Genomic DNA, 25,896 nt, shown 5'->3' on the forward strand with positions numbered 1-25,896 from the left:
AAAAATAATAATTCAAAGTACAGTTGCATGAATGTATTCCAGATGGAATCCCAGAAGACTGAGGAGGACCATCCACACCAGTTGCTGATGAAGGTGCCATTTCCATCCCTTCTCCCATGACATCCTTCAACTCCAAATGCCCACGTTTATTACAGCAAGGTAGGCTATTCTCTTCCCAAGTTGCAGAGAGATTATTATGCATGGAAGTGCATAATAATCCAGTCCAGTCGTGACTCTACCACTGACTTCCCACATGAATATGCACGAATCAATTAAACCTCTGAATGCATCAATTTCCTTCTCGAGTAGTAATGATAATAATAATAATAGCTGCCCATTGTATAGGGCACTGCATGCAATATTTTTAATGCCTGCTAATGAAATGTGCTATTAATTATTAGGATGTGGTTTGTTTTTTGAAAGCCAAGTATCAGCACGTCTCAACTGTATATTCAAAGTGACACAACTTGAATATTTCTGAAAAACTGTCCATGGGAAAGTATTATAGAAAAACCTCCTTAAAAAGTAATTGGTATTTAAATCAGTATGAGAAGTAGCTCTTACCAGCTCTGCTGCAGTGAAATTTGCAGCTAAGGGGTTAATCAGATTAGATGGGAGTGGTTATAGGCTCAGTGCCACAGGTTTTGCCCTTTGTGGCTTCTCACATCCCAGACTTGGAAAATATGAGCTGTGATACTGAGAAAGGTAAGAAGCCAGCACAGCCCCATAGTGATAAATGAGTTTGCATCATCTGTCATTAGAACTTCCTGCCAACAGGGTCATTCCCTATTAAATTACCACTTGTCAATGTTTAAAATACTGATTGATAAATGACTGTGCCAAAACTGATAACACGACAGCTTTTATTTTCTAATATTCTTGGTTACCACATTCTGCTACTTCAAGATACAGATATAGTAGGGTGTTTTTTTTCCAAGTACTTTAGTGAAAGAGAATTTAATCTAATACAAAACTAACAGGTACTGTATAACGATTGGTCCTGATATACATTACATACTATTCTTTCTGCCAAAATAAACCTACTGGCGATTTAGCGATATGGGTAGATCCAAGTTTCACATTTCATCAAATGCTAGTAATCTGTTTTATCAATATAAACTGCATTTTAATGAAAAAATTCTTTTCTTCAGTACACTTCACTTTTAATTCCCCAGAGTATGATAATTCGTTCACGCTGTAGAACAAGAATGTTTTACAAGACCTTAACTCTCCAGAGAAATTTCTCTGTAAATACAAAACGCAAGTTTTATGGGAATGTGTTGTATGCAACATGAGCAGTACCCAACATAATAAAAAAGTGGGTTGCACAGAGAATTCTGCTTAAGTATCCTTGTGAGCTATTGTGAGCCTAAATGGTTATTATGATAGCATTTAGAGGAATACCTATACGACAGATAAAAGAGAGTCAGTAAAACTATTTTTGTCCCTGAATAGATAAAAAGAAATTACTTTTTAGCAAGTTTTGCAGAATGAATATATCCCCGCAGACTCTTCAGCCAGGCCCTTCTCTAGGAGAGTGTTCTTGTTCTGATGCTGCTGGAGTGGTCTGGGGATGAATATTTTTGGGGATAAAACTGGGATGTTCTGCCTGGAAGAGAAGGCTGGGGTAACAGCTCTTCAGTGGTCCAGAGGGAGAATGGAAACTCCTCATCACCCAAGACAGCACGAGAGCAGTGTGTGGAGGAAGCATCATGTGAGAAAACACCTCTGAAATGAAGGTGTCCTTCACTGAACCACCTAAGCCCTCACTGCAGGTGCAGCTACCCAAGTCAGCACTAATCCCCGAGGGGCAGGGGGAACCACCCCACTGCCAGCTGCTCCAATGGAAAGACTCCATTTCATGCCCCTTTTGAGCTCACACTGCACTTTCCTCCCAATAGAGGCTGTGTCCCAGATCCTGAGAGCATCCCTCATGCTCATTGAGTAACTCTCAACGTGCCAAGACCAATCCTCAAAGCCTGCTTGTGGCAGGTGAGGAGGAAAGACATTATGGGGAGCAATTTCCATCACCCAGCTCTTCAGCAGCAAGCCTCAAGGTAGGAACAGTCTACTGACACTTTCTAATTATGCTAATGACCCATAAACCCTGGTGGCAACAAGGCTGTGCCACTGGAGAGGGCACAGTGCACCACAGAGATGCCCAAGGCACCACCAAAGGCAGTAGGTACCCCCAGTACCAGAGTCACTGTCATTAGCACTCCACCTAAGCTAATAGATGCTATTTCACTGGAAGGCTAATTAGCCAAAAACTGCTCTTCTAAGCTATCTGTGGCTTCCCACATGCAAGACAGTTCACTACAGCTCACATGGGTACCACTGCTGAGCATCTTTTCCTGCAACACAGACACATCCCCAGTGCCCATCCATAGCTCTGGGCTCCTGTGAATTCAAGTCTCTCCTCACTCATTGACATCTGCATTTTTCCAGTTAAGTTCAGCCCTCCAAACCTGATCCAAGTAATGCAGTTAATTTATTTAATTTATTTATTTTTACTTTCCCAAAACAGGCTCCTCCAAATGTTTCAGCACAAGAGATACTGTCAGTGTCTTTTAAAAACTTCTGCTTTACTCAAGAACTCCCTTGACTGGCCCTAAAATACTCTAAATTGGCAAAATCTGCCTTCTCTCACACTATAACTAAAAAAAAATAAGCCCAAATGGTTGAGAATGCCCGGTTAACTGTACTAAGTTATAAAAGCAATTGAAGAAACAAGTCTAAAATCTTTAATTCTACTCCAAAATGTGTAATGCAGATAGAACAAGATACTCACTAACAATTTCCACTTTAAAAAAAAAAACAAAAACAAAACCTGTTTTTATTTTCTGCTGCAATCCTCATTCTCTCATGTTGCTTTTATATTATTCCACCTCAGTCCAATGGGAATTTTGAGCTCTTAGGAATGTTACTTCATTCTTGCTTATAAAAACATCTTCCACAGTGTGATAACAATAAAGATACACTACAGTCAGAGGAATAGTAACAATAACCAAAATCTGAATTAAAATTTTCATTGGAATGAATTCCAAGGAGTACCTAATCTGACCCTGCTTTGCAAACTGCCACTGACAATGTGGGCACAGATGGGATCACAGAATTCATATAAAATCACAGAATCATTTGGGCTGGATGGGAGCTGAAAGATCATCCAGTTCTGTCACAGGCAGAGACACCTTCCACTAGACCAGGATAATGGTCCAGTGGGGATCCAAATACCAAAAAAGACCTTACAGAAGTTTTCCAGAGGGTTCTGCTGGCACGTAGAAAAGTAGCAAAGACAACATCAGTCAAAAGGGAATTTCTTCCTTGACTGTCGCTTTACAGTGCAAAAAGATTTTATAAAAATAAACTCTATTGATTATACAGTGAAAAAAAAAGTGGATTTTATTTATGTTACAATAGAAAATATACTAAAATTAATTCAATGGCCAGATAAGTGTGAATTACAGCGTATTTAGCTCTGTGCTATAAACCCCGAGTCTGATACACAGCACCCATGGCAGATCAGCCACTGCTCTCCATCCCTTGCAATACCAATGCACTGAGAAGGGACAGCCTGAACTCAGAGGGAGTTTCTGTCTTAGAAACACTCTGATATTTATTCCTACATCATATACTTCACCAGAATGTACAAAGAGCAGAATTCAAGTCAGAAATCAGATGGGGTGGGTATATACAGAGCAGCCTTGGCACCACAGGATATAATATGGAAGCCAGTCATTGTCAGAACCAGAAAACAGGAGGATTAGGTCAGTAAACATCTTATTCTGTCAAATCCTCAAATCCTTTCATCTCTTCTCATTGTCAGATAAGGACCACAGTCTGCTGGGTTTGCTCTGGGAACACCAACATGACCTAATGACAAATATTTATTAATAAAAAGATTAATTATAAAAAAGCATCAATAAGTTTCCCTCTGAAGTAGAAGAGTACCAGTTAGAGGCCCATTTGAAATATTTAAATACACATTACAAATTACAGTGGTGCCTCTCAGAGTATCCACAAGTGTTTCCTAGGATATTCTTCATCATTATACCTCCCCTCTTAAGTGATCATTTACTATGCTGCTTGTGCTGTTTGTGTCCATCACCTACAGTAATTACATTAAAAGGTAGATATTTTACAGGATTAACTCCTGACATGATCCTTCACTACACTGGCTTTGATCAAGGCTAAGATATGTTTTATTTTGCCCTACAACTGCAATATTAATCTAAAATAATCTTAAAAAGCTCCCTAGCACACGTATGAGGATGATTTCTCAGATCACCTCTCTCTCCCCAATCCAAATGTAGATTATGTCTCAGACACAAACACACCCTGAGACATTCACACGCAAAATAAAAGAGGTCAAAAAATAAAAAACCCACCCTGGTTATTTTGCCTTCAGAATTTTTAAATATTTTCCCAACATCTCAGCAAAATTATGCATTTTAAAAAGACTGCAGGCACTGAAATGATTGTCAGTCATGCAAATAATCACTTACTTACACTGTATGAGTTTGGTTCGGATAAAGCAAATTACCATTTGAAAATAACTTGAAAAACACTCTGGGCTAAGAGCTTGCTTTATAAATTTTAGCTTGGCCACAATTTTTCCTAACCTTTTTCTCCTCGATCTCCATTCTGTCACTATATGAATACAATCTAAATTAAAAAACCAGCTTTGAATTGCCACAGGTGCATTCAACTTTATGTAAAACATGTAGAGAAATAGCAAATATTGGCTGCAGCTGAAGGTCAAAACCCAAAGAACTTCAGACTCAGGCAGAAGCAGCCCTTTAGATTTTTTTTCCTGTCTTGGTATTGGGCTTCATCTAAACACCTCAGATCTTACACCTAGAATTAGCAGTTGAGTAAGATATATATTAGATATAACAGAGCTGCCATTAATCTTTGTTTCTAATCACTCTGGTGTGAAAGTTTTACTGCCACACAGTTGTTTATGAACATCTTAATTTTGCCCATCACTATTGAAAAGAGGTTTTTGATATAACTTCAAGTGCAGCGACCACAGTAAAAATGGGAAAGGTGTCCTGCCTTGTGAGATGGGATTTAATATGAGAGCAGGATTCTAAAAGAGCTCACAGTGAGATGTGAGATCTTCCTACTGTACCAGTTTGGGTAGCAAGCTAATGATTTTACCCACCTAATCACCTCCTGCTTTGGACAAACGAGCGCCGTGCGTATGATGACTTCAGCCTAATTTGTCAGATCTTGTCTGACCCCATCTGCCAGGGCTGACAAGTCCAAAAGAGCTGATGTAATATACGAGACAGGGTTATCATAACTTCATCTCCAAAACTAGGTCTGGGCCACATGATTCCTAAGGTATGCCAAAGCCCCGGGAGCCTCTGGAACTGGCCCCATGTCAAATATGCTGAGCACCCACAGCATTCCCCGAGCTCAAAAGCTCTGGACTCTAAGAGGGAATAGCAGATCCTAAAAGATATACAGGTACTGAACTACACTGCCATCCAGGCAGCCAAGTCTCTAAGAAACGCTGGAGGATTTTAAGCCACTTCTCAAAAATAGGCGTTTAAAGATTTAGCTTTTGACATTGATTTCTCAATGATGTGCATCAGTATTTTAAAATATGGAGTTCTGCAAGACACTGAAATTCAAACCTTGCAGTTTGAGTACATCAGCGAGTACATGACCTCAGCTCCTGCACTAAAAATTTCTCTACCTCAAACTACCACACATGTATATTTAGCCTTTGAAATAACTCTAAGTACAGGCTGGTCAGGGACAAAGATCTCAAGTGTGGCCAGAACTTATTATCAGATCAAAAGGTGGGCTCTTGCAAAGTCACTGCAGTGCTTGCCATCCTTATTTCAGCAAAAAAAAAATGTATCCAGCACGGTGTTTGGTTTAAGAGTATAATCAAATTGCAGAATCACACTCTATTTAGTGCTGGTCCCACTGAAGCAAAGTTCCTGTTCGGTGGGAGGAGAGTCCCTTATAACAGGAAAAACAATTGTGCCAGGTTTAATCAAAAGTGAAAAGGATCCTGTGAATGTTCCCTTTGAGCCACATAACCCACTGCTAATTTCAAGACAGGCTCTGAAACGAGGGCAATAAAAAACGTCCTTCAGAATAACCGAGGAGGAGCGAAGAGCAACTCCTGCTGCAGCAAATGCCAACATCTGCAAGTCTGCTCCCTGCCACAGGAATGCTTCTGCCTACCTGGAAAGCCATAAAAAAAGAGGTAGGGGAGGAAGGAGAGGATGAAATAGCTCCTTGGCTGCAGGCTTATCACTGGCACTGTTCTCCAGCACTTCTGTCTCTTTCTTGACCTCCCCTGCACAAAAATGCACAGAGCTGAGGAGCAGGCAACTCCTGGAAGGCTGAAACAAGTGGGAAATCACTCAAATAAGTGAGGAATCACTCAAACAAGTGGGAAATCACTCATCCTGAACGATGCAAGTTTGCACGACAGGCACTGAGGACAGGCTCAGCTGCCTCAATAGCCTCTGATTATTGAAATACATTTATCAATTAGGCGATTTTGCATATTATCAAACTCATTCATTAACGATGCTTTAGCTGATTAGTTAGAACGTCACCATAAATACAGAGTTTTGACAGGCTGGAGGTAATTTATGACGTGGAAAAATGTACTGACCTGCTCACATCAGGAAACCTGACTGGAAAATAAAGAACTTGGCACTTCGGTCTGATTATTTTTTCCAAATCCTTAGGTCTGTGGTCAGGAATCAGCTTCATAAATTTTCCAATGGATTTAAGAAAGGATTCCATATTAAAAGCAGAGTTGAACACCACAACATCAGCAACCAAACTGCAAAAAGCGGTGAAGATTAATGAACATATTGCTGCCACAAAAGGAACAGAATTATTCTGCAGGCAAAGGAAATAGGATACATATTCTCATAAACAAGCAAAAGGTGCAAGTAGATGCTAATTAAAATCAGTCTTTTTCATGTGAATTAGGAGTAGCATAAGTACCTTAATCAGGAATGTCTTAATTTCTCTCTATTCACTCTTTGAAAACATGTTTAACCTTTTTAAACTAATAATAAATTACTATTACTAATCTAAAGGAGCACATCCTCTTCTAGCTGTGGAGTTTTATTCATAAAACGGTAAGTATAGTGTTACTAACATCATCTCTCAAAAACATTATAAACAGATAAGGCCTACTGTAATCTGACTTTTGTAGAATTAAAGTTGGAAAAAAAAAAAGAAAATTTCTCAGGAATATTTTTTATTGAAGGACAACTTACCTTTAGTTAACCTACCTTCAACTGACCATGTGTGTCAGGCAGCAGGACACTAAAGAAATGGAATGTTACTTTAACCTATGCAGATGCAATCCTGATTCAGAGTATATCCATGATATATAAAAATAACACACATAGAATACAATATCCCTCCTCCCCAAAAAAGTTGAAAAAAATTGGCATGTAACTTTAATGTTTTATTTCTACTGCTGTGCTTTAAAATCGACCAGGCAATGATTTTAAGATGGAGTTCAACGATAATGCAGGTATTATTTCTGCACTTAGAGTCAGTCTGGAGAAAATAAGCAGCTATAAAAAACCTGGAAGTTTATCCTGGCAGTGCTGCCACAATCTGAGCTACACCAGCACACGCAGCACTAACTGAGGTAAGAAATGCTTTATGGCCAGTTGGTTTTCTCAATATGTTATATATTGTAATACAGACCTACAGGTCAGAAGATACATTGAGGACATGTGTTCATAAGTCACAGGGCTGGTGAAAAGTATATTTGAGGTGAGAGGCTGTCATTCATCCTCTCTGCATCTTTCTGCTGTCTGGTCAAGAAAGAGAACTGACACTGCTCACCAAAGCAGCAGGAGTCAGCAGGAAAAGCAAAGAAACCCCAACATTAGAGAGAAATAATCCTTTTCAAGCTGACTGCAGGAGTTGAAATGTTTTCTGGCATGTTACCCTCTTCCCCACCTCTGGTTTTTAACCCGTTGGAAGCCTCAGTTTGGTACAGAAGTCATCTTTTCTGCACTGATTTACAGATGACACGAGGCAGGAACCTGACAAGTTTCTGTGCTGCTCTCTGACACACAGAAAAGGCTCCAACAACAACATCTCACCTTCTCTCATGCTTGAAGTCTTATCTGCCCTAACTCCTTCCTGCAGACTCTACAAATCAGGGGCAAATTAGAAAGATGAACTCTTTAGAAACATCAGGTACAAAAACCAGAATCCTGTTTTTTTAATGATCCAAGGCACCAACCTGAAGGTTCAAAGTGCTCTAATTATAATTGTCTCCAAAACCTCTCTGAAGAAGACAAAAAGTACATTTTCCCCATTTCTAACATATCTGGAAGATGGCACCTCTTTGCCGATGACCACTGGAGTGTGAAGAACAATACAGAGGACATGGGCTTCCATTTTCTGTTAAATTGGGGTTTCAGCAGAACAGAAATGGGAGATGAATATTATGCAACTACATGAAGAAGATACTGGAGGCTGAAGGGGACAGAATGGAGCATCTATTGCCCCATCCCTGGAAGTGTCCAAAGCCAGGTTGGATGGGTTTGGAGAAACCTGATCCAGTGGAAGGTGTCCCTGCCCATGCCAGGGGGTTGGCACGAGGTGGATTTGAGAGTCCTCTCCAACCCAAACCATTCCACAATTCTGTGATCTGTAAAAATCATCTTCATTTATCTAATAAGAGAAGATACTTAAAATGCATATTTTGAGGATAAATGTTTGTCAGTTTATAACAGATGTACAAAAAGTAACTGCCACAATAAAGCAAAATATATATACAAAAAAATATTCCTTTCCCAGTGCCAGACAACACTTCTTTTTGTCAGAACATCTGAAAATGGCTGCTACTGTTTTCGAAAGATCTTTCACTTCACTTTCCCATCTTTACAGCTCAGTAAGTGAAACATGTTGCAAACACTGTGGCAGAGACAGCTGCAGAATGGCCAGAGCATACACAGATCATTAATTGAGAAATTTCAATGTAACTGCCTTAGATTATAAAGATGCAAAAGCTTAACTTGCACCTTAAAATGCTCAAGCCTTATTCTTAATAATTCTTCCACCAAGAGAGAGGTGAGAAAGATCATGGAAATGAATTTATTTCAGTTTAAAACAAGTGAGTTTTGTTGTTTCACTTAGGTCTGTGCAGTGCCTAACCACAAAGCTTTTCAGTGGTGCTGTTATTAACTTCTTTCATTAACTCAGATTCGAGAAATACATTTGTTTTTAGCAACAATAAAGGACCGCAGCCTTTAAAACGTCTGGGTATTTTAGCACTGCACAATTTCTGAATACTAGATGAAAGAAATATAAGGATTTATCTGGTATGTTTACTGCCCTCTCTTCACAGGAAAAGTGCTGCAGTACATTTTAATTTCTGTTTATTTCCCTAAAACCCTCTCCATAATTTCAGCTGGATGCAGTAAAAGCTATGGCCAAGCACGAGCTGAGTAGCTGCAGCTTTGTGAAGCATCCATGAAACAAACAAAGCATCACTTCCAGCCAAGGCACAGGTCAGAAATCTCACCAAGAACAGATACACCATGGCAGCATTGCTGGACTTTATACAATAAATTGAGATGATTTTTTAGAGCAAAGTGGTTCAGCCACACTGATTTTATCAAGCTCTCCTCAGAACTCTGCTAATACCTCAGTTTGCTACAGGGTCATTGTTTATAGAATCACAGAACAGCCTGGATTGGAAGGGACCTAAAAGCTCATCCCATTCCACCCCCTGCCATGGGACACCTTCCACCAGCCCAGGTTGCTCCAAACCCCATCCAACCTGGCCTTGGACACTTCCAGAGACCCAGGGGCAGCCACAGCTTCTCCAGGCACCCTGTGCCAGGGCCTCACTGTCCTAACAGGAAAGAATTTCTCCCTAATATCCAATCTAAAGCTACTCTCTTTCAGTTTTAAGTCAATTCCCCATTTCCTGTCACCACATGGTCTTGAAAAACATTAATATAGAATAATTAATATACAAAATAAAAATAGAAAAGTAATTAATACCAAAAAGAGGTATATGGAGAAGGACTCCTCAGGGTCACAACGCTGTAGACAGAAGGACACCTTAAATAACGAGGAGCAGTGACAGCCACACCTACCATGAAAGAATCTGGTTGTATCCATACTGAAAATCCCTTTCCTGGCATTTCTGGACAGGATATGCCAATTGGTTCTCATGGAAGTAGAGGACCTTTTTCAATTTGCCAAGGTCAGGGCGGAGGGCAGCGAGTTCAGCCAGGTTAAGCACCGAGCTTGCAAAGAGGATCCTGGAAAACAAGGAGAGCAGTGTTTACTGCCAGTGACTGTGCTCGCAGGGGTCACCCCTTCCACTGCTCCCCACTCCCTCCCCCCCCCAAGAAAAACATAACCCCTATAGGGACACATCAATAGCTAAGCCTTAATACCATGTAGCAGCATTCGAAGTTTTGATCTCTTAAAAAGCAGCTGCTAAGAACCCAACTAGAAAAGCACCGAATCTCATTGGTCTTCCCAGCTCAGTTACAGAGAGATGCAAAATAAAAAAAAATAATAAAAAAAGCTGGATGGATTTTATTGAAAAAGGCAAGAAAAGCTGTATCTGAAGGACAAATGGAACAAAGATAAGGCTGACTAGGGAATACTTTGCTTGCCAGTTTCATTACACTTTACTTCTTTATGCAACCAACTACTGAAATTCAATATACGAGCAGGAATGGCACATGTTCATGTTATGACATAAACCCTTTTGATTTATGCAGTGCACTTATCTAGTATGGTCTGCTTTTCTTTTTTTTTCTTCCCACCCTTCTTCTGTTTTATTTTCACATTTTTATTAGGTATCCTTTATAATGAAATGTTGTTTCTACCCTTGCACCCCAGTCCTGCCGCTGCACTCCTGCTATTCCACAGTCCACAGCACTGCACACATCCTTCAATTAGATAAAGCCGGCACAAACTACACTAACAAGCTGCTATCTTAGCCTTGTGCAACTTCCCAGGCTATCAGAAAATGAATGTATTTAAATGTGTAATATGAAATCCTGACCTTACTGTAACCAGTGGCACGTTTTCCTGCATTTCACCAAGAGTATGTGAGCATCTCCTGGCCCCTGGCTAGCACTGCTTCCAAGCAAAGTGAATCCTGAACTTGCAGAGAGCTGTAGAGCCTCAGACATTTGTGTTCTGCATTTCTTATCACAGGGGATTAAAAAAAAGAAAAACTGAGATCAGGTATCTCTTGCACATAGAACATTAAGTTTTAGTAAAATACTTTTCAACATAGCCTGTTCCTGAATTTTATTTTTTTTTTGCTACCCAACATTTTAGTAATTCAGATTCAGAACTGATTTATGCAATATTTTATTCTTTAACTTTTTTTTTCCTACTGTTATTCCCATTCTTTTCATTTTTACATGAATTTTGTGTTCAAGATTACTGTCCAACTGACACCAGTAATGTGATAAACTTCTGATTCTGGCTGCCAACCTCAAAACTCATGAACTTCCCCCAGACATCCATCTAGATCATATATATCATATCATATCTCTGCTAACTTACACCCTTCTTAGATAACCTGTATCTACAGAACAAACACTTCCTAGGGCATAGATCCTGTATCCATCTTCATCAACCTGGGTCAATGCTGATCTGAAAGGCTTACGAAAGTAAGAGATGACTGTTATTGCCTTGTTCATCAAATATTTGATGGTTCTAAAGGGCCTGTCACACAGAATGCCAATTAAGATATGAGCTCAGGTTTATTACGAGCCATACTAGGAAGAAAAAATGGTTTTAGCTAAAGTCATTACTTATTTGTCACCATGAGTAATGACCTCTGGACCTCATAATGACCTGGGTGCCAGGCTCAAAGCAGAGCAGGAAAAGCTTCTGGGGGCAATGTGAAATCCCTGCTCAGAACTAGAGTGACAAAGAAAAATGCAAACTGGAGAAAACGTACCCCAAAACCTGCAAAAATGAGAAGAAATGGTTGCTTGGAAAAATTTTGGCTAGTGACAGGACAAGAGGGAATGGCTTCATACTAAAAAAGGATGGGTTGACACTAGATAAAGGAACAAATTCTTCCCTATGAGGGTGGTGAGGCCCTGGCACAGGGTGCCCAGAGAAGCTGCGGCTGCCCCTGGATCCCTGGAAGTGTCCAAGGCCAGGTTAGACAGGGCTTGGAGCAGCCTGGGATAGTGGAAGATGCCCCTGTCCATGGCAAGACACTGGAGCAAGATGAGCCTTAAGGTCCTTTCCACCCGAAACCATTTGAGGACTCCATTTCTGGATTGCATTATAGTTTATCTTTTCTTTAACTGATTTTTCAAAAAATTTTTTCCTGCCACGGGTTAGGGAAGAAAACTGGACTGATATAGGATGGTATCAATGAATCTGTCTGAGTTTGAAGGAAGAAAGAGGAAAAAGCACCTTGAGACTGAAACCATGGGAAGCAGCACAGAGCAAGGGTGGGAAGTGCTAACAGTGGAAGTGCCAAGCTTAACACACTGACTGGAGAGAAACGGGCAATGGACAGCACAATGAGACAAAACCATGTAGCTCTGACGCCTCTTAACTTGCTCAGATCAACAATGGGATAATTAGGAGAAAAAAAAAAAAAAAAAGATGGTTACAGCCACAGGCAAAAAAACCCAGTGTCTGCAGTTTTGGCTTAGGCAAACTGGAAGAATTCAATAGCTTCATTAGAGCACACTGGAGGCCTGGCTCCTAGCATGGCAAAAAAGGCTGGAAAACTTGGAAAGCTTGCAAGAGGTAGATCTAAATTTTCTCCACTGTAAATAGAAAGTGATAAGACTCAACTAACAAGCAGATCGCTTATCACTGCCCAGCTCAGCACAATAAACTGGTGTCAAGAGAAAACTGTGGTGATGACTAGCAAATTCAGATGTAGAGCCTGAAATGACATTTCCTATGCTTCTTACAGCAAGAAAAATAATTAAAATAAAACCACTGATTAGAAAACACCCTCCTCGATTCACTTCTGTTACTTCGCAGCACTTCCAGAATTTATCCTGACTCTGAGAGGCTCTCATGGCTGCTTCTCTACTGGCAGAGAAGCTGCTAACTACCAGCACTAACCAATTTCCCTGGCTTTACAAGCTTAAATAACACCTGACAGCACGAGTCCCCGTGAACATGCCCACAGAGCAGCCGCGCTGGTGGCTAATGGACTCACGCAGGGCACTGGAGGATATGCTGGAGTGTATTTCCATTTAACACCTATTACAAGGGGAAGAAAGGAAAGTTTATTATAATGGAACGTGCGACATAAATATATGTCAGTTGTCATTCCGTGTGACATCAACTTTCATTTTACCTCGGGTTATTATTTAAGTAATAAATCTTAACAAGGTGAGCTTTATCATCCCACAGAGTGTATCCGGGAGGTAGAGACACAAGGTGATGGCAAGAACGCTCAAAACATGATAATTCCTGACAGCTGCTGCTTGAGCACAAGTTAAATTGAACAGTTTATCTCAGCATAAAGATGTTATAAGGTTTTATGTTTAATTTAAAAAAATTAACATAAAACCCAGAGAAAGCGGAGTTAGGCAATCTTTCACAAACATGACATACTACAATCACTGTATAAGCTGGATTAGTACTTATTACCATGCTACTAGAGAATTAAGCTGTTTTTAGACCACCAAAGAGCTTTAAATTGCAACTTTTGTCTCTGTAAGAGAAACCTATATTTAAAACGTCTGCTAAATTCAAATTAACAGCTACATCATTAACTTACCATCTCACAAAACCCCCTACAATTCAACCGCTATTATGGTGTCCTTATCGAGACCTATCAACACTGCAGCATTTAATACATCCAGTGCTCTCCAATAAATACAGTGAGTGAATCCTCACTAAACCTGTGCTGAAGGTCACACTCCTAAAGCTCTGCCCCAGCTCTCCTCTCCAAAACATCCCTGAGCATTTTGCTGTGTGACCAGTGACCTTCTTGCACAGAGCAGGTCCTTCCTACGTGCAGTAGTCCCACTGGCTTTAAGACTGGCCACCATCCACACAAGCAGCAGTCCAAAGGCATGCTTGTGCTTCATCTGAATCAGTTCACAGTCTTTCTGAGGAGCTGCTTGTGTGAAATTAGTTAAGCATGTGCTTAACTAAAATAAATATTCCTAGGAAGGAAGCTGAGTGCACTTGCAGGTTCAGAGATGTGACATGTCCACAGAATTCTCTGCCCTTTGCTACTGTCTTCCCCTTTATTTCGCTCCAAAGGGCTGAAAATCAGTAAAATATAAAAGCCCTTTTTTTTTTTTTTAATTACTAGCAGACAAAATGACTAATACAGGTTCCCACTTATATCAAGCAAATTATAATAGTGAAGGTGCTAAAGTATTTTTATTTGGCTTTATAAATCTTCTTTGTGTCACGCAGCCATGATTTACTCTTTTATGACATTGCCGCAAATCTTTCAATTAAATTCCCATGCAACTTAACTAAAAACACATTTTGCCTTCCCCTTGGGAGACCACACAGGGCATATTTATGTATCTATGGATATGGAGGCTGAACTCTCCAATCCACCAGGCTTATAGAACAAAGCGAGTTTGAAACAGCACCTGATTTGTAGTGGAATGTTCCTCAGTCTGGCAGAAGCTCTGCACCAAGGACAGATAAATGTGGTCACTATTTGTGTGGCTGTACAGGTAACCCAGCTCTCCCTGGAAAAGGGGAGATTGCTGTAGGATATAATCCTGCAGCAGCAGGGACTCTCCTGCTCTGCAAATAAAATCCAAAGCCATAATTCTCTGCTGCAAAACAACTACATTCACAGTAAAATGAGTTTATGATTGAAGATCTGGCAGTCCAGAAAAGAGCTATGACCACTCTTCATCCTCCAGGAGCAGTACTACAATAAAACAGACTAAAATTTGGATACGGCTACAAATATGAGCCTTTTAGGAAAAAAGAGTACTAAAATAACACTGTTCAGAGGATGGCACTGATTGAACCAGTGAGGCCTTGGCACAGGGTGCCCAGAGAAACTGTGGCTGCCCCTGGATCCCTGGAGCTGTCCAAGGCCAGGCTGGACAGAGCTTGGAGCAAGCTGAGATGGTGGAAGGTGTCCCTGCCCATGGCAGGGGTGGAATGGGATGAGTTTAATGTCCCTTCCAACCCAAACCATCCTGTGACTTTATTTCTGGATTGCACTAGAGTTTATCCAAACCATCCTGCTCTGTGTTGCCTCTTCAAGGCCAAGGCAAAGCCAAGAGGTTTGACCACAGACATCCCTCTGGAGAAACAAGGGCTCCAAAGGTGATGAGAGCTTTCAGCACCTCCAGATCAAACCTCATGCTTATGGTTCCTCCATCACACAGTTTTCCTTGATTTCAACCCAGCAATGAGCCAAGCCCATGGATTTGGCATTATCTTTCAGATGTAAACTGAGTCTCAAATAGCACTGTTAACGCCTGCCATCTTAATAGACCAGTTATTTTTGTTTGTTATTACACACATTTTTATATGATCAACTTACAGAAGTTGCATTTTTATCACTAGCCCAAGAACACACAAATTACAACCACATATAAAATGCTTTTCCTTTTCCCATTACACAATAGACGACACCGAGTTTCTGAACAATAAATACTAATAAGTGGTAATATGTGACAGTAGACAGTATAATAAATAATAAATTAACAATAATTTTTTGACATGGAATGTACAAATGTCAAAAAATGCTTATAGATTTTTTAACTCATAAATTAAGGTTTTTGTAGATAAAGATAATTTGCAATGTTTACAGAAATAATTAAGTCTTACTATTTTAATGGTCTTTATTTTTCAGAACAAATCACAAGGGTTGTCATGCCTTTCATCTTAATTAGGCCATGTGTTTGTCTTATTTATTTCTATGTACTTTCATAAACGTTTACAAATATTAATTGTAAAGAAAAATATTTTTTCCTCTTGCTGTAATTGCTACATGTACATACAGTACAGTGATAAATATTCATGGCTGCTACCACTTCAATATTTAGGATTTAGGAGTGGCCTTGTATGCTAAAATACAACAGGAAGGAAAAGCTTGGTTTCAACTCATACTGCCAATCCCTTCTTTTTATATATATTTTACTTTAAAATACACCACTTCAAAAACTTAAAAAGATACATAAACACATTTTTTAATTTGCAATTCATTTGGATTCTCTCACAATTCCTCCTTACCCCTCTGATTCTTTATTTCAACCAGCTGATCAGAGTATTTATGTTCTTGAATCAAATCTCAAACAAAATTCCAGGCCAGATCCTTAGCCCACACAATTAAGAACCAGTCTTTTTTATTATTATTTTTTTTTCTGACCTTTAACTCAAAAATATATCAAAAACTATGTGAAAAACTGTGAATCAAAATTACTTCTCTATACAATATCAAGAAGTAAGTTTGAAAGAGACTCTCAAAGAGCAGACTTTTGAGGGGGGTCTATTCTGTCTGGACTGCTTCGCTTTTTAAGCAACGACACTGAAGCTTCTTGAATTTTATTAAGTGTGCGCGGCACTATTTTTTCCCCTGATTTGTAATTAAGTTTGGCTTCAATTAATTACTGACAGATGAACATTTTTACTTTAGTGGCCAGATTGTTCACCATGGGCTACATCGGCCTCTCTGTTCCCACGAAGGGAGAGGTCAGGACCAAGCAGTCAGAGCTGTGGTGATGGGGGGGAAGGAGAAACCAGGAATCCACATTGTCCTCCTCACTCAAATTCCATCAGCAACAAACAGTGGAGCAAAGGAATTTTATTAGAGCAGAGAATAAGCAATAACACACTAGTGAAAGGTAGCTGTTGCTGGGTGCTTTAAGTAAGATGGACAGACTAACTCTGCCCAAATAGGTGCTGTGATGGAGCAAAGAAAAAGTAGGAAGCAAGATAAATAGAGGACATGGTGACTGAAGGCAAAAAATTCGCCACAGGTAAATATACAGGATGCAGTGATGTATATTGAAATGACATTTTGAAGAAAAATGCTTGTGAAACTGATGTTCTACTCAATTAGGTAACATTTAAGCAGCATTATTTATTGGTTGTAAGGCTGCAAATTAATTTAATTTGGTATCTTATCTGTCCAACTCTGGAGAGAAGCCAAACATGTCAAATGCCTGGCATGAACAACGCAATATGGCCAAGGGGTTGTAGCAGCAGGGAGAAGTCCTGGGGCTACACGTAACTACACTTCTTAATCTGAACAGCAAGCTTTGAGCATCATTACTTCACATCTCCTGGTGTCAGCCTGGATCCAGGATGGCACAGAGCAAACAGTCAACATCTTGGATACATGGATCCCTCTGCAAGCAAGGCTGATTTATCCCACAGAAAGGGAATCAAACCCAGTGCAGCACAGACCCACCACACTACTGGGGGCTTCTCTTAAGAAAGGTTTCTATCAAGAGATGCTCACATAAAGTAGACCAACACAAATGAGTGGAAATCATTTTCCACTGTTTTAGTACGTTTTCGTAAAGTAAAAAACTAAAAATCTTCCCCCAGTTTTCAGGTTTACATGTTTTGTGTTTTAAAACCACAGAAGACTTGCTCACTTTGCACAATTGCAGAGAAAATCATGGAATCTCAGAATTGTTTGGGTTAGAAGAGACCTTAAATATCATCGAGTTCCAACCCCCTGCCATGGGGAAGCTTTGCTGACTGTTTAGGGTTACATTTCAAGTGCCCTGAAAATCCTGTCTTCCAAAGTATTCCAGACTAGTTTTTATGTTGCTTTATGCACCTTGATATCTAAACACTTTATTTTTTATTTTTTTTAAGGAATTTGAAGACTGTGACTAAAAGGAACTTAGCTTTCTTAGCAAATGGCTTTCACATTTTTCTAATATCCCACAGCTCTGATTTAATCTTGAGCAACCCACAAACAGCAAGTCCTTTAAATTTTTTTTTTATGGAATCTCTTAGCTAATTTTACCAAAAATCTCCCACTCTGGAGCATCAACCCAAGGCATAAGAATGGGGACCCTCAGGAAAAGCAGGATTCTTCCCAGAAAACTAATACAGCCCTCGAAAAAACTCAGACTGTCATAAAACCTGAGCAGCTGGCAACTCTGTCACCATGAAGTATCCATATGGAAGACCGAGATGTGTCAAACTACCCAAAACGAGTTTGGATAGTGCAGAAGATGGAATAAATAATTCAGTATCTTCAACACTTTCAACAGCAGGTAGTAGATATGCTACCTGCTCCTACAACGTGCCAAAATGTAACATGCGAGTGAGAGCGAGCGAGAGAATGTGAGTGTCTCCAACCTGTTTTCATGAGGATATTTTGCTCGAGGAACTTCTCTTTTTAGAGGCATATGATCTGTATCAGATGTTTGTCAGGAGCAAGCAGCACTACAGAACATTAGGAATAACTTAGGGATTTTTAATATATATATTCACAAAGTGAATTCACAAAGTCCTCCGTATACATGTATTAAAAAAAAAAAAAAAAAAACAAAAAAAAGTATTTTTATCAAATATTACAAAAAAAATGAAGGGGAAATATGTATTTCTCCCAAATGCCCTTCACACTTCTAGAATATTTGTTGCTGCAGCATAGTGGCAACTTTCCTGCAGTAATATAAGCTGAGCAAACTATTCCATGTGCTCAGCAGAGTGGCAATCAGATCCACAATTTAAATATTTCTGCTCTATGTTCATGACATAGTTCAACTATAAAACTACATTGTGCAGTGTCAGTCTTCTGTCATCTCTTCCTATAAGAAACACTGGTGCATAAATCTTCATTATTTATACTCAGAGAAGATAAAGTGACACTTCTGTTCCCCAAGAAATTAAAATAATTTAATGCTTAAGGGTCTTCAGATCTGTCTTTGGAGGGACAAACTCCTTCCTACACAGAATTTACCAACCAACACTTCATCAAAAACACAGGGACAGCAGGTAGACTGATATTCAAAAGCACATCAATGAGGAAAATGTCAAGTTTTGTGTTCTGCACACTATTTTGAGGCCCTCCACTTTCTGATTAGAACATTTCTGTAACTCAGCAAAGCCCACACTCGCTACCAGATTTGAAGGATTGCACTGAAATGGCTGAGCGACCGACTGAAGTGAGATTTCAAAGAAGTGAGACAAACACTCGCCTAAATTCAAAAGCTGCCAAACATATTTCATCAGACTTTCAAAAGATAATTGTTTTGTCTGTTCTGAATTAAGCTTTAAGTGCTTTAAGAAAGGTTTCTCTACAAACATGGCTAAAGATCACAAAGGGGAGCATTTGGAATGAATGGAACCCTTCAGTCATATATTTATTTAATATCACTTGCATCATGCCTGGCATATACCATAAGCTGCTTTATTTCCATTTCCATAACATGATTTTAAGGATAATCTATACTGATGTCCTACCATTTTATTTCACATGTTACCATAACAGGGCTTTTATTTATAATGCAACCAGAGAAAGAGAAGGAAATAAAGGGTCTCAGCTCTGCAGCTTGGAGCTCCTGACACGGAATATAACAGACTGATGCAAGAGCTGAGACAAACAGGAGAGAATTCAAAGCAAAAGAGAATATGTCAAACTCATGAGAGGATTTAACAGCCATGGAAATGAAGTCTCTTGCCCATTTTTCTTCTTCAGCTCCTGGCTGAGAGCTTTGCAGGGTTGACAATGACATCAGACATTTACAGTCATGTTTGGTCAACTTATACAACACAGATCTGATCCTTGAGTGAGCAACTCATACCTCAACACTGCAAGATGCTGGTATTTCCCCACATGCAAAAACCCAATAATAAAATAATAATTTAATAAAAATACTTCTAGGCCTCCACATTATTTCACAAATCATGCTTTCCCAGCACTACTCATATGCAACTATCACTTCAGAATTCTTTTTAGCATTAAACAAAGCATCCAGTGCTAAATTCCCAATATTCCCCAGGAAAACAAAAGAGAAATATGTGCCCCTGGGGTTGAAATCATATGTTAAAAAGTCAGAACACCACACCAGATGCTCTCTGATCTTTAAGATTAAGAAACTGAGGCCAAGGCTTATTTATCAAGGGCCATCAAGCAAACCAGGGCAACAGTGAGAAGTCAGGAGCCCAAGCCAGAGCTGAAGATAAGTGAACGCCATGGTCTAGTGATTTAATCAGCTCACGTAAGATCATGTAAGTGTTTATGTATCTTATGGACCCTGCTCACCACAGTACCTGACAGGTTTCCCAAAACATTATCTTTGTGATAATAAGCACAGAGTGATACAGCATTTTCAGATCTCGTATCTCCACTCCCAGGGAGATGTAGGTGCACAGATGTCTGCGTGCATGCACATGCAGATACACCACACATAAATGCTATATACGCACATATTTTCTAGCAAAATCCACCATAAAACTACGAAACGTTCTGAATTGAGCTATTTAAACTGTGGCCAGGAAAACTGTTGACAAGAGCTAATTTGTTATTGAAAAAAGATTGTGCATCTCTCCGTGACAGAAACCTAAAAATCTGTTCAAGATGGCTGGGCAAGGAGCTTTCATATCTGCAAAGGCTGAGCAAAGTGAAGTAGTTTTGGTCAAGGTCTCCAAATAACACCATTTTTTTTCAGAAATGCTTTTGAACTACACATAAAACCTTTCAGGAGCTCCTGAAAAGGAAACTTGACTCAAGCTGTTTGTCAAGATGACTGGAGATGTTCTTTGGAAAGTATTTCCAAAAAGTTCTGGAGCAATGGTAGCTGTACAATCATATGGGATTAATTTTCTGTATATATCTCTTTCTATTGCTGGAAGAAACAAATTAACTTGAAAATTCAAAGATCTTTATACAGCCCTGTGCTCTTAGGTACAAATATTTAAGTAATCTTTACTTCCTGTCAAACACTGAAATGGATATTAAATTATATTAAATTATTATAGATACAAGTAGTAAAATTTCTTTTCTGCTTTCTCTGTTACCTCCTGCACCTTGGTATTTCTTACACAGAGTATAAAAGATATTTTAATATTATCTTTGATTTAAATTGCTTCTTCTATTAAAACACAAACTTTGTGCTGAATGTATAAACACCTGCCTAGAAGCCTCACAAATTTTCCCTGTAAAGGATCACAGGTTTAGAAAAACAGTATTTATTTCCAATATTCCTTTCCCTGATTGTTTCAGGATGCCATCCCTTTAGCCATCTTTTTTTTTTTTTTTCTCCCTTTAAAGTAAACAAATAAATGAACAAACTATACAGAAGGAAGGACCTTCAAAATTTCAGCCCCAACTGAACCCAAAAGTCCCCACTGAGCCCTATGACCCCCACTTGTATGGGCTCAGCACAGTGGGAGCTGTCCCAGCCTGCAGGTACATGGAAGGGGTAAAATGCTCCCCTTGACTTCATATAGGAAATTAAAGAGAAGAATAAAATTAATGTTTAAAAGAATAGGAGGGAAAAAAAAATAGGAGGGGAAACGTCTCACTGTCCTGTTGTCCTGTTCCAGAACCTGTGGATTGACTTGATGAGAAAGAAGCAATCTGGTGGATAAAATATAAAATATTCATTTTTTTTCCCTCTCTCTCGTTCCTATGTATTAGCAGAAAGCAAAAAATGAAGGAGCAAGGAACTAGTGAAAAAAAAAATCAAGCCAAAATTACATCCGTCAGGGTGATGGAGTGCAGTGTCCTGCCCAGTCCCACTGCAGACCTCCTCAGGGCTACTGTTTCAAGTAAAAATTAAACAAGATGACACAAAAACAGTCCAAGATTGACATTTTCCAGCTTTGTGTCATGTTACATTATTTGAATGAATCTCAACTTTTAAAAACATCCAAAGGAAAGCGAATGAGGGCTGTATAAAACAAAAAAGACATGTAAGAAATAAGACTCTCACTAGATGAAAGAGTGCCACCCATGTTGATACTACCAAAGGTAAGAATATTTTAAGGACACTGTTATTTATCCCAGCCACTCTTTTTCTTGCCAGATTAATATGAAAAATGTTTATTATTCTACCAGTATTTTTCCCCTGTGGCTTCATAGGTTGTGTCCATAGGTCCATCTCAAGGGCTGCTGATGAAGCTCCGTGTTCCCACCACAGCTGCTCTCCCAAACATCTTTAAGGTCCAGAGTCCACAGCACAAGGGCTCAGCTTTATTGGAAGGATAAAGTCCTGAAACTACTGAAAAAGCTGTTCAGAACTATGAAAAATAATATGCAGGATTTTTTTCCTCAGTTACCAAGAAATTCGAAGCAGCCAGCAATCAACCTCCCTCTTTCTCAACACTCAAAAGCACTTACAGAAAGCCTGTTCTTAACCCTGCTGCACAGAAAAAAAAAAAATCCCTTTTATCTTCCATTTATTTTCATTTTTACCTGAAAGGCAAAAAAGAGTTGGGTTTTATGTACACCAAATATGAATTGGACTTTTTTGCAGTGCATTAGACTGCGGTCACTTTCTCTCCATATGAATGCATACCTGAATTTTCACCAAAAAAAAATCCAAAAAACAACAAACCACCAAAAAAACCAACCAATATTGCCCTTCTGATTTAAGCATGGCCTGTTACCCACTGTAACGTTCATCCATACATGTTCTCACTGTTTAAGAACTCGGCGCAGGTGTTATTAATAAAATAAATTTATTTTTAAAAAGGGATGCTATTCTATAAGCTTTGAAGCTCACACATAGTCCCTAACTTAAGCCAGCTTGGGCTCATCTGGTCTTTAAATGAGCCCTTTCATGTGGTCAGCCCACGAGCCATACGTACTGCTGCTCAATCACGCCACTGTACATCGTCAGCGCGAGGATGATTTGCATGATTTGCATTTCCTGTGCGCTCCAGCTTCAAGGAGCTCTGAAGCACCACGTACAAAAGAAACCACCGCCAAGTAATGCAAAGATTTTTTAGTTAAACCAGATGAGACCCCCGTTTCAGTCAGCCTTGCCAATAGTGAAAAAAAAAAAAAAAAAAAAAAAAAAATAAAATAAAATAACCACTAACGAAAAGAAAGGAGGGGGGAAAAAAAGTCTCAGGGATATCCTGTTAAAGAAGGATTTATTTGGAGGGAATCTGAACCTTAGATTCATACCCTTAACTTTTAAAATATAAAAGCTCTATGAGACCCTTAAAAAATATGGCCCAGCAGAAAATAATTCAGTTAAGAACTTTTCTTCCCGAATATTTCTTAGCTTTTGGCACTACATTATGTTAATTATTTATTTATTTAATAGCATACAAATGGATTCTGATTACATTCAGTTTCATGAGGCAGAAAAACTAACCTGATTAAACTGAATTCACTGATAGCTGGCTAATACTTGTCCCCATGAAGAAATCTTCTATTTTATCCCAAATGAACAGTAAAACCTATTGGACAAACAGCTAAGACAGAAACAGCATTACAGTGGGCTTCAATGAATAAGAACTAAAATTAAAAAAAAATGTACCAGAGCCTCGTTGTCATGAAAAACAGAGACAGATGGGGAGCCAGACCTATATGATGCTACAAATAGATGAATATCTTGTAAGGATTTCAACAAATGTTATAAGACCTAGTCAAAATCTGAAAAAGTACAATGCAGCAGGACAAGCAGATCTGAAGTTCACCTGAAATCCAAGTCATGCTATTATCATTATATAGATTATCAATGTTTCAAAAATAAAAATAAAGAATATAGCTTTTATAAATCTTTTCTAGATAATGGCACCGCTAAAAATGTCTTTATTCAGTACAAAGATAAAGGAAGTTTGCTGTAACAGCTACTTTGGAAATGAGGTGCATCCTGTCCCCAGTTTAAAAATACAGGTGGGCACTTGCACTCCATGTTCCAATATTAGATTGTATGGGCAAGTCTCCCTTTAAACTGGCAGATAAACTGAGATGACTGAAGACTATCAGGCTGACTGAGTGAGCTGTATGTGCCCAGCTACAGAGTGTAGCCTGTCAGAGACCCAAAGTCAGGCTGCTCCAGGAATCTGCACATCATCACACTCCAGAAAAACCACAGCGAACTCCCGGCACTGCCACATCCAAAGGACTCTTGATTTTACAAAATTAAGTTGCATCTTCTTTGTTTTTCTCTTTTTTTTTTTTTTCCTGTGTTGTTCAAGTGGAACCAAATGTAAGATGTGGGCGAAACCGTAAGTGAGGGGTTAAATTCTGTCTTGAGCACAAAAATTCCACTTATTTCATTGTTGTCTGCAAATATACAGTCAAGAGTCACATTTAATCACCACGCGCGGTTTCTATATTGTGACTGTGAGATTTAGTAATCGAAATGGCTACCAGAATAAAAATGCACTCTGTCATTTTTCCACTTAGACAGCCCCTGTATAATGCTCTTAAAGGTCAGCTAATTTTATTATGGAAAGTAACTAATAACCTTTATTAATTCTTACGCTCGCAGTTTTCGAACACGCCGACCAAATAAATAACGCACTGCAGGAAGACACCACACAAACCAAGCTGTTGAATACAATCTCTCTGCATTTGCAACAGACAAAAGAGGTCATTAGAAATGTAATACATGGGGTTTTTTTCCTCTGGAAATTAGGAAAACATGGATAGACAGAGCATTTTAGAAGCCAGGCTGCTGGTCCTCCCCCATGCTCCAAGATGCTGAGACCACCAAATGAGGTGTTAAATTCACTAATATCCAAGCACAGTCATGATTCCAAATGTTATGCAGCACCTTTTTGTTTTTTCTAATTGCCTAAATGTGCTCAATATTGGAGAGCATAGGAGTTTTGCTTAGAAACTTTTTTGCTGTTTCATTTAATAAAATTACTGGAAAACATGAAAATAACTAAGTTAAAAATATGGGTGTTTATATTTTATTCTCGCAGTACCTCTTGCACGGAAAGCATAATTTTGTTGCACACTATACAAAGTGATGCAAGAATATTCCCATTTATTAAGGATTTTTGCTTTCCTTAAGTGGATCAGAACGCAGAACTGTTCATGGTCAGCCTCTCCAGGCAAACTGCTTTGAGTGAGTTTGTTCCTAAGAAACATTACAGCGCCTGAAACTAAAAATAGATGGCTATTTTTAGCCATTTAATCACATGAGGAAAAAGACATAGTTTGTATCAGTCTTCTTTAATTTACAAAATAATTCCATAACGTGCCCTGTGTGTGTGTATATCATGAAAATCCCTGGCACTCAACCTCCAGGCTCACACACCGGCTGCAAGTGGAAGCAAAATGGGGTTTAAAAGATTCCAGCAACAATAGTCTTGTGACTAAATCAGAAACAGAAGCACAAGTCATGAGCCAAACAGATACCTATCGGTTTCCTTGAGCTTAATCTGATTAAAACATGACTCTCAAAAATGTTAAATAGAATGCCACGTCAGAGAGCTGGCAAATGATAAAAATAGTTCATGACAGGAAATCATTATTAAAGCAGCATTACTTGTGTATCTGTTATGGAAATTTCCCTGTAATTTTTCTAGGTTTCCCCTTATGCTTTTGTTGCTATTACACTTCTTTTTTTTTTTTTTTCTTTCCTCAATGGCACGTAAGTTTGAGATGTAAAAAGAAAATTATCACTGCAATTTTCCAACTATACTCTGCTCAATACCATCTCAAGTGTGTCATACATCATCTTGTCATTCACTTGAACAAGAAATCACATAATATGCAGAGGTAGAAAATAATCCAAAATGGGGAAGTGCCACTAGGGCAAAACCACATTCATATGCCAACATTGGGGAAAATTAAAAAAATAAAAAATAAAAAATTAGGCTCCATCTTAACTTCAAGAGCTTTCATAACAAAAGCATCTTAAAAATACTTAATTGGGGAAAAAGTTTCTATGAAAAGCTGCTGGGAATGACAGTAGAGCATTCCAGAGTTCACCAAACAATATCAGAAAAACCATTGAGAATATACAATATACAAATCAACCT

General features: G+C 39.0%; 1 protein-coding gene across 9 annotated transcripts in view; it reads right to left on the minus strand.

Moving 5' to 3' along the window:
- Positions 1–25,896, minus strand: part of GTDC1 (glycosyltransferase like domain containing 1) — a 431,567-nt gene that overhangs the window by 200,748 nt on the left and 204,923 nt on the right. For all 9 annotated transcript variants that reach the window (XR_014590560.1, XM_083865293.1, XM_083865295.1 and 6 more), the window contains 2 exons: positions 10,122–10,289; positions 6,647–6,820 (listed from right to left, as the gene is read on the minus strand). Coding sequence is in view for 8 of the 9 variants with exons in the window: in XM_083865293.1 (XP_083721419.1) it covers positions 6,647–6,820; positions 10,122–10,289 (342 nt within the window). In the remaining variant the exon portion in view is untranslated. The remainder of the gene's footprint in view (positions 1–6,646; positions 6,821–10,121; positions 10,290–25,896) is intronic.

Source organism: Zosterops lateralis (assembly GCF_965231275.1).
Source record: "Zosterops lateralis genome assembly, chromosome: 7".
In the NCBI taxonomy this organism is placed as follows: Eukaryota; Metazoa; Chordata; class Aves; order Passeriformes; family Zosteropidae; genus Zosterops; species Zosterops lateralis.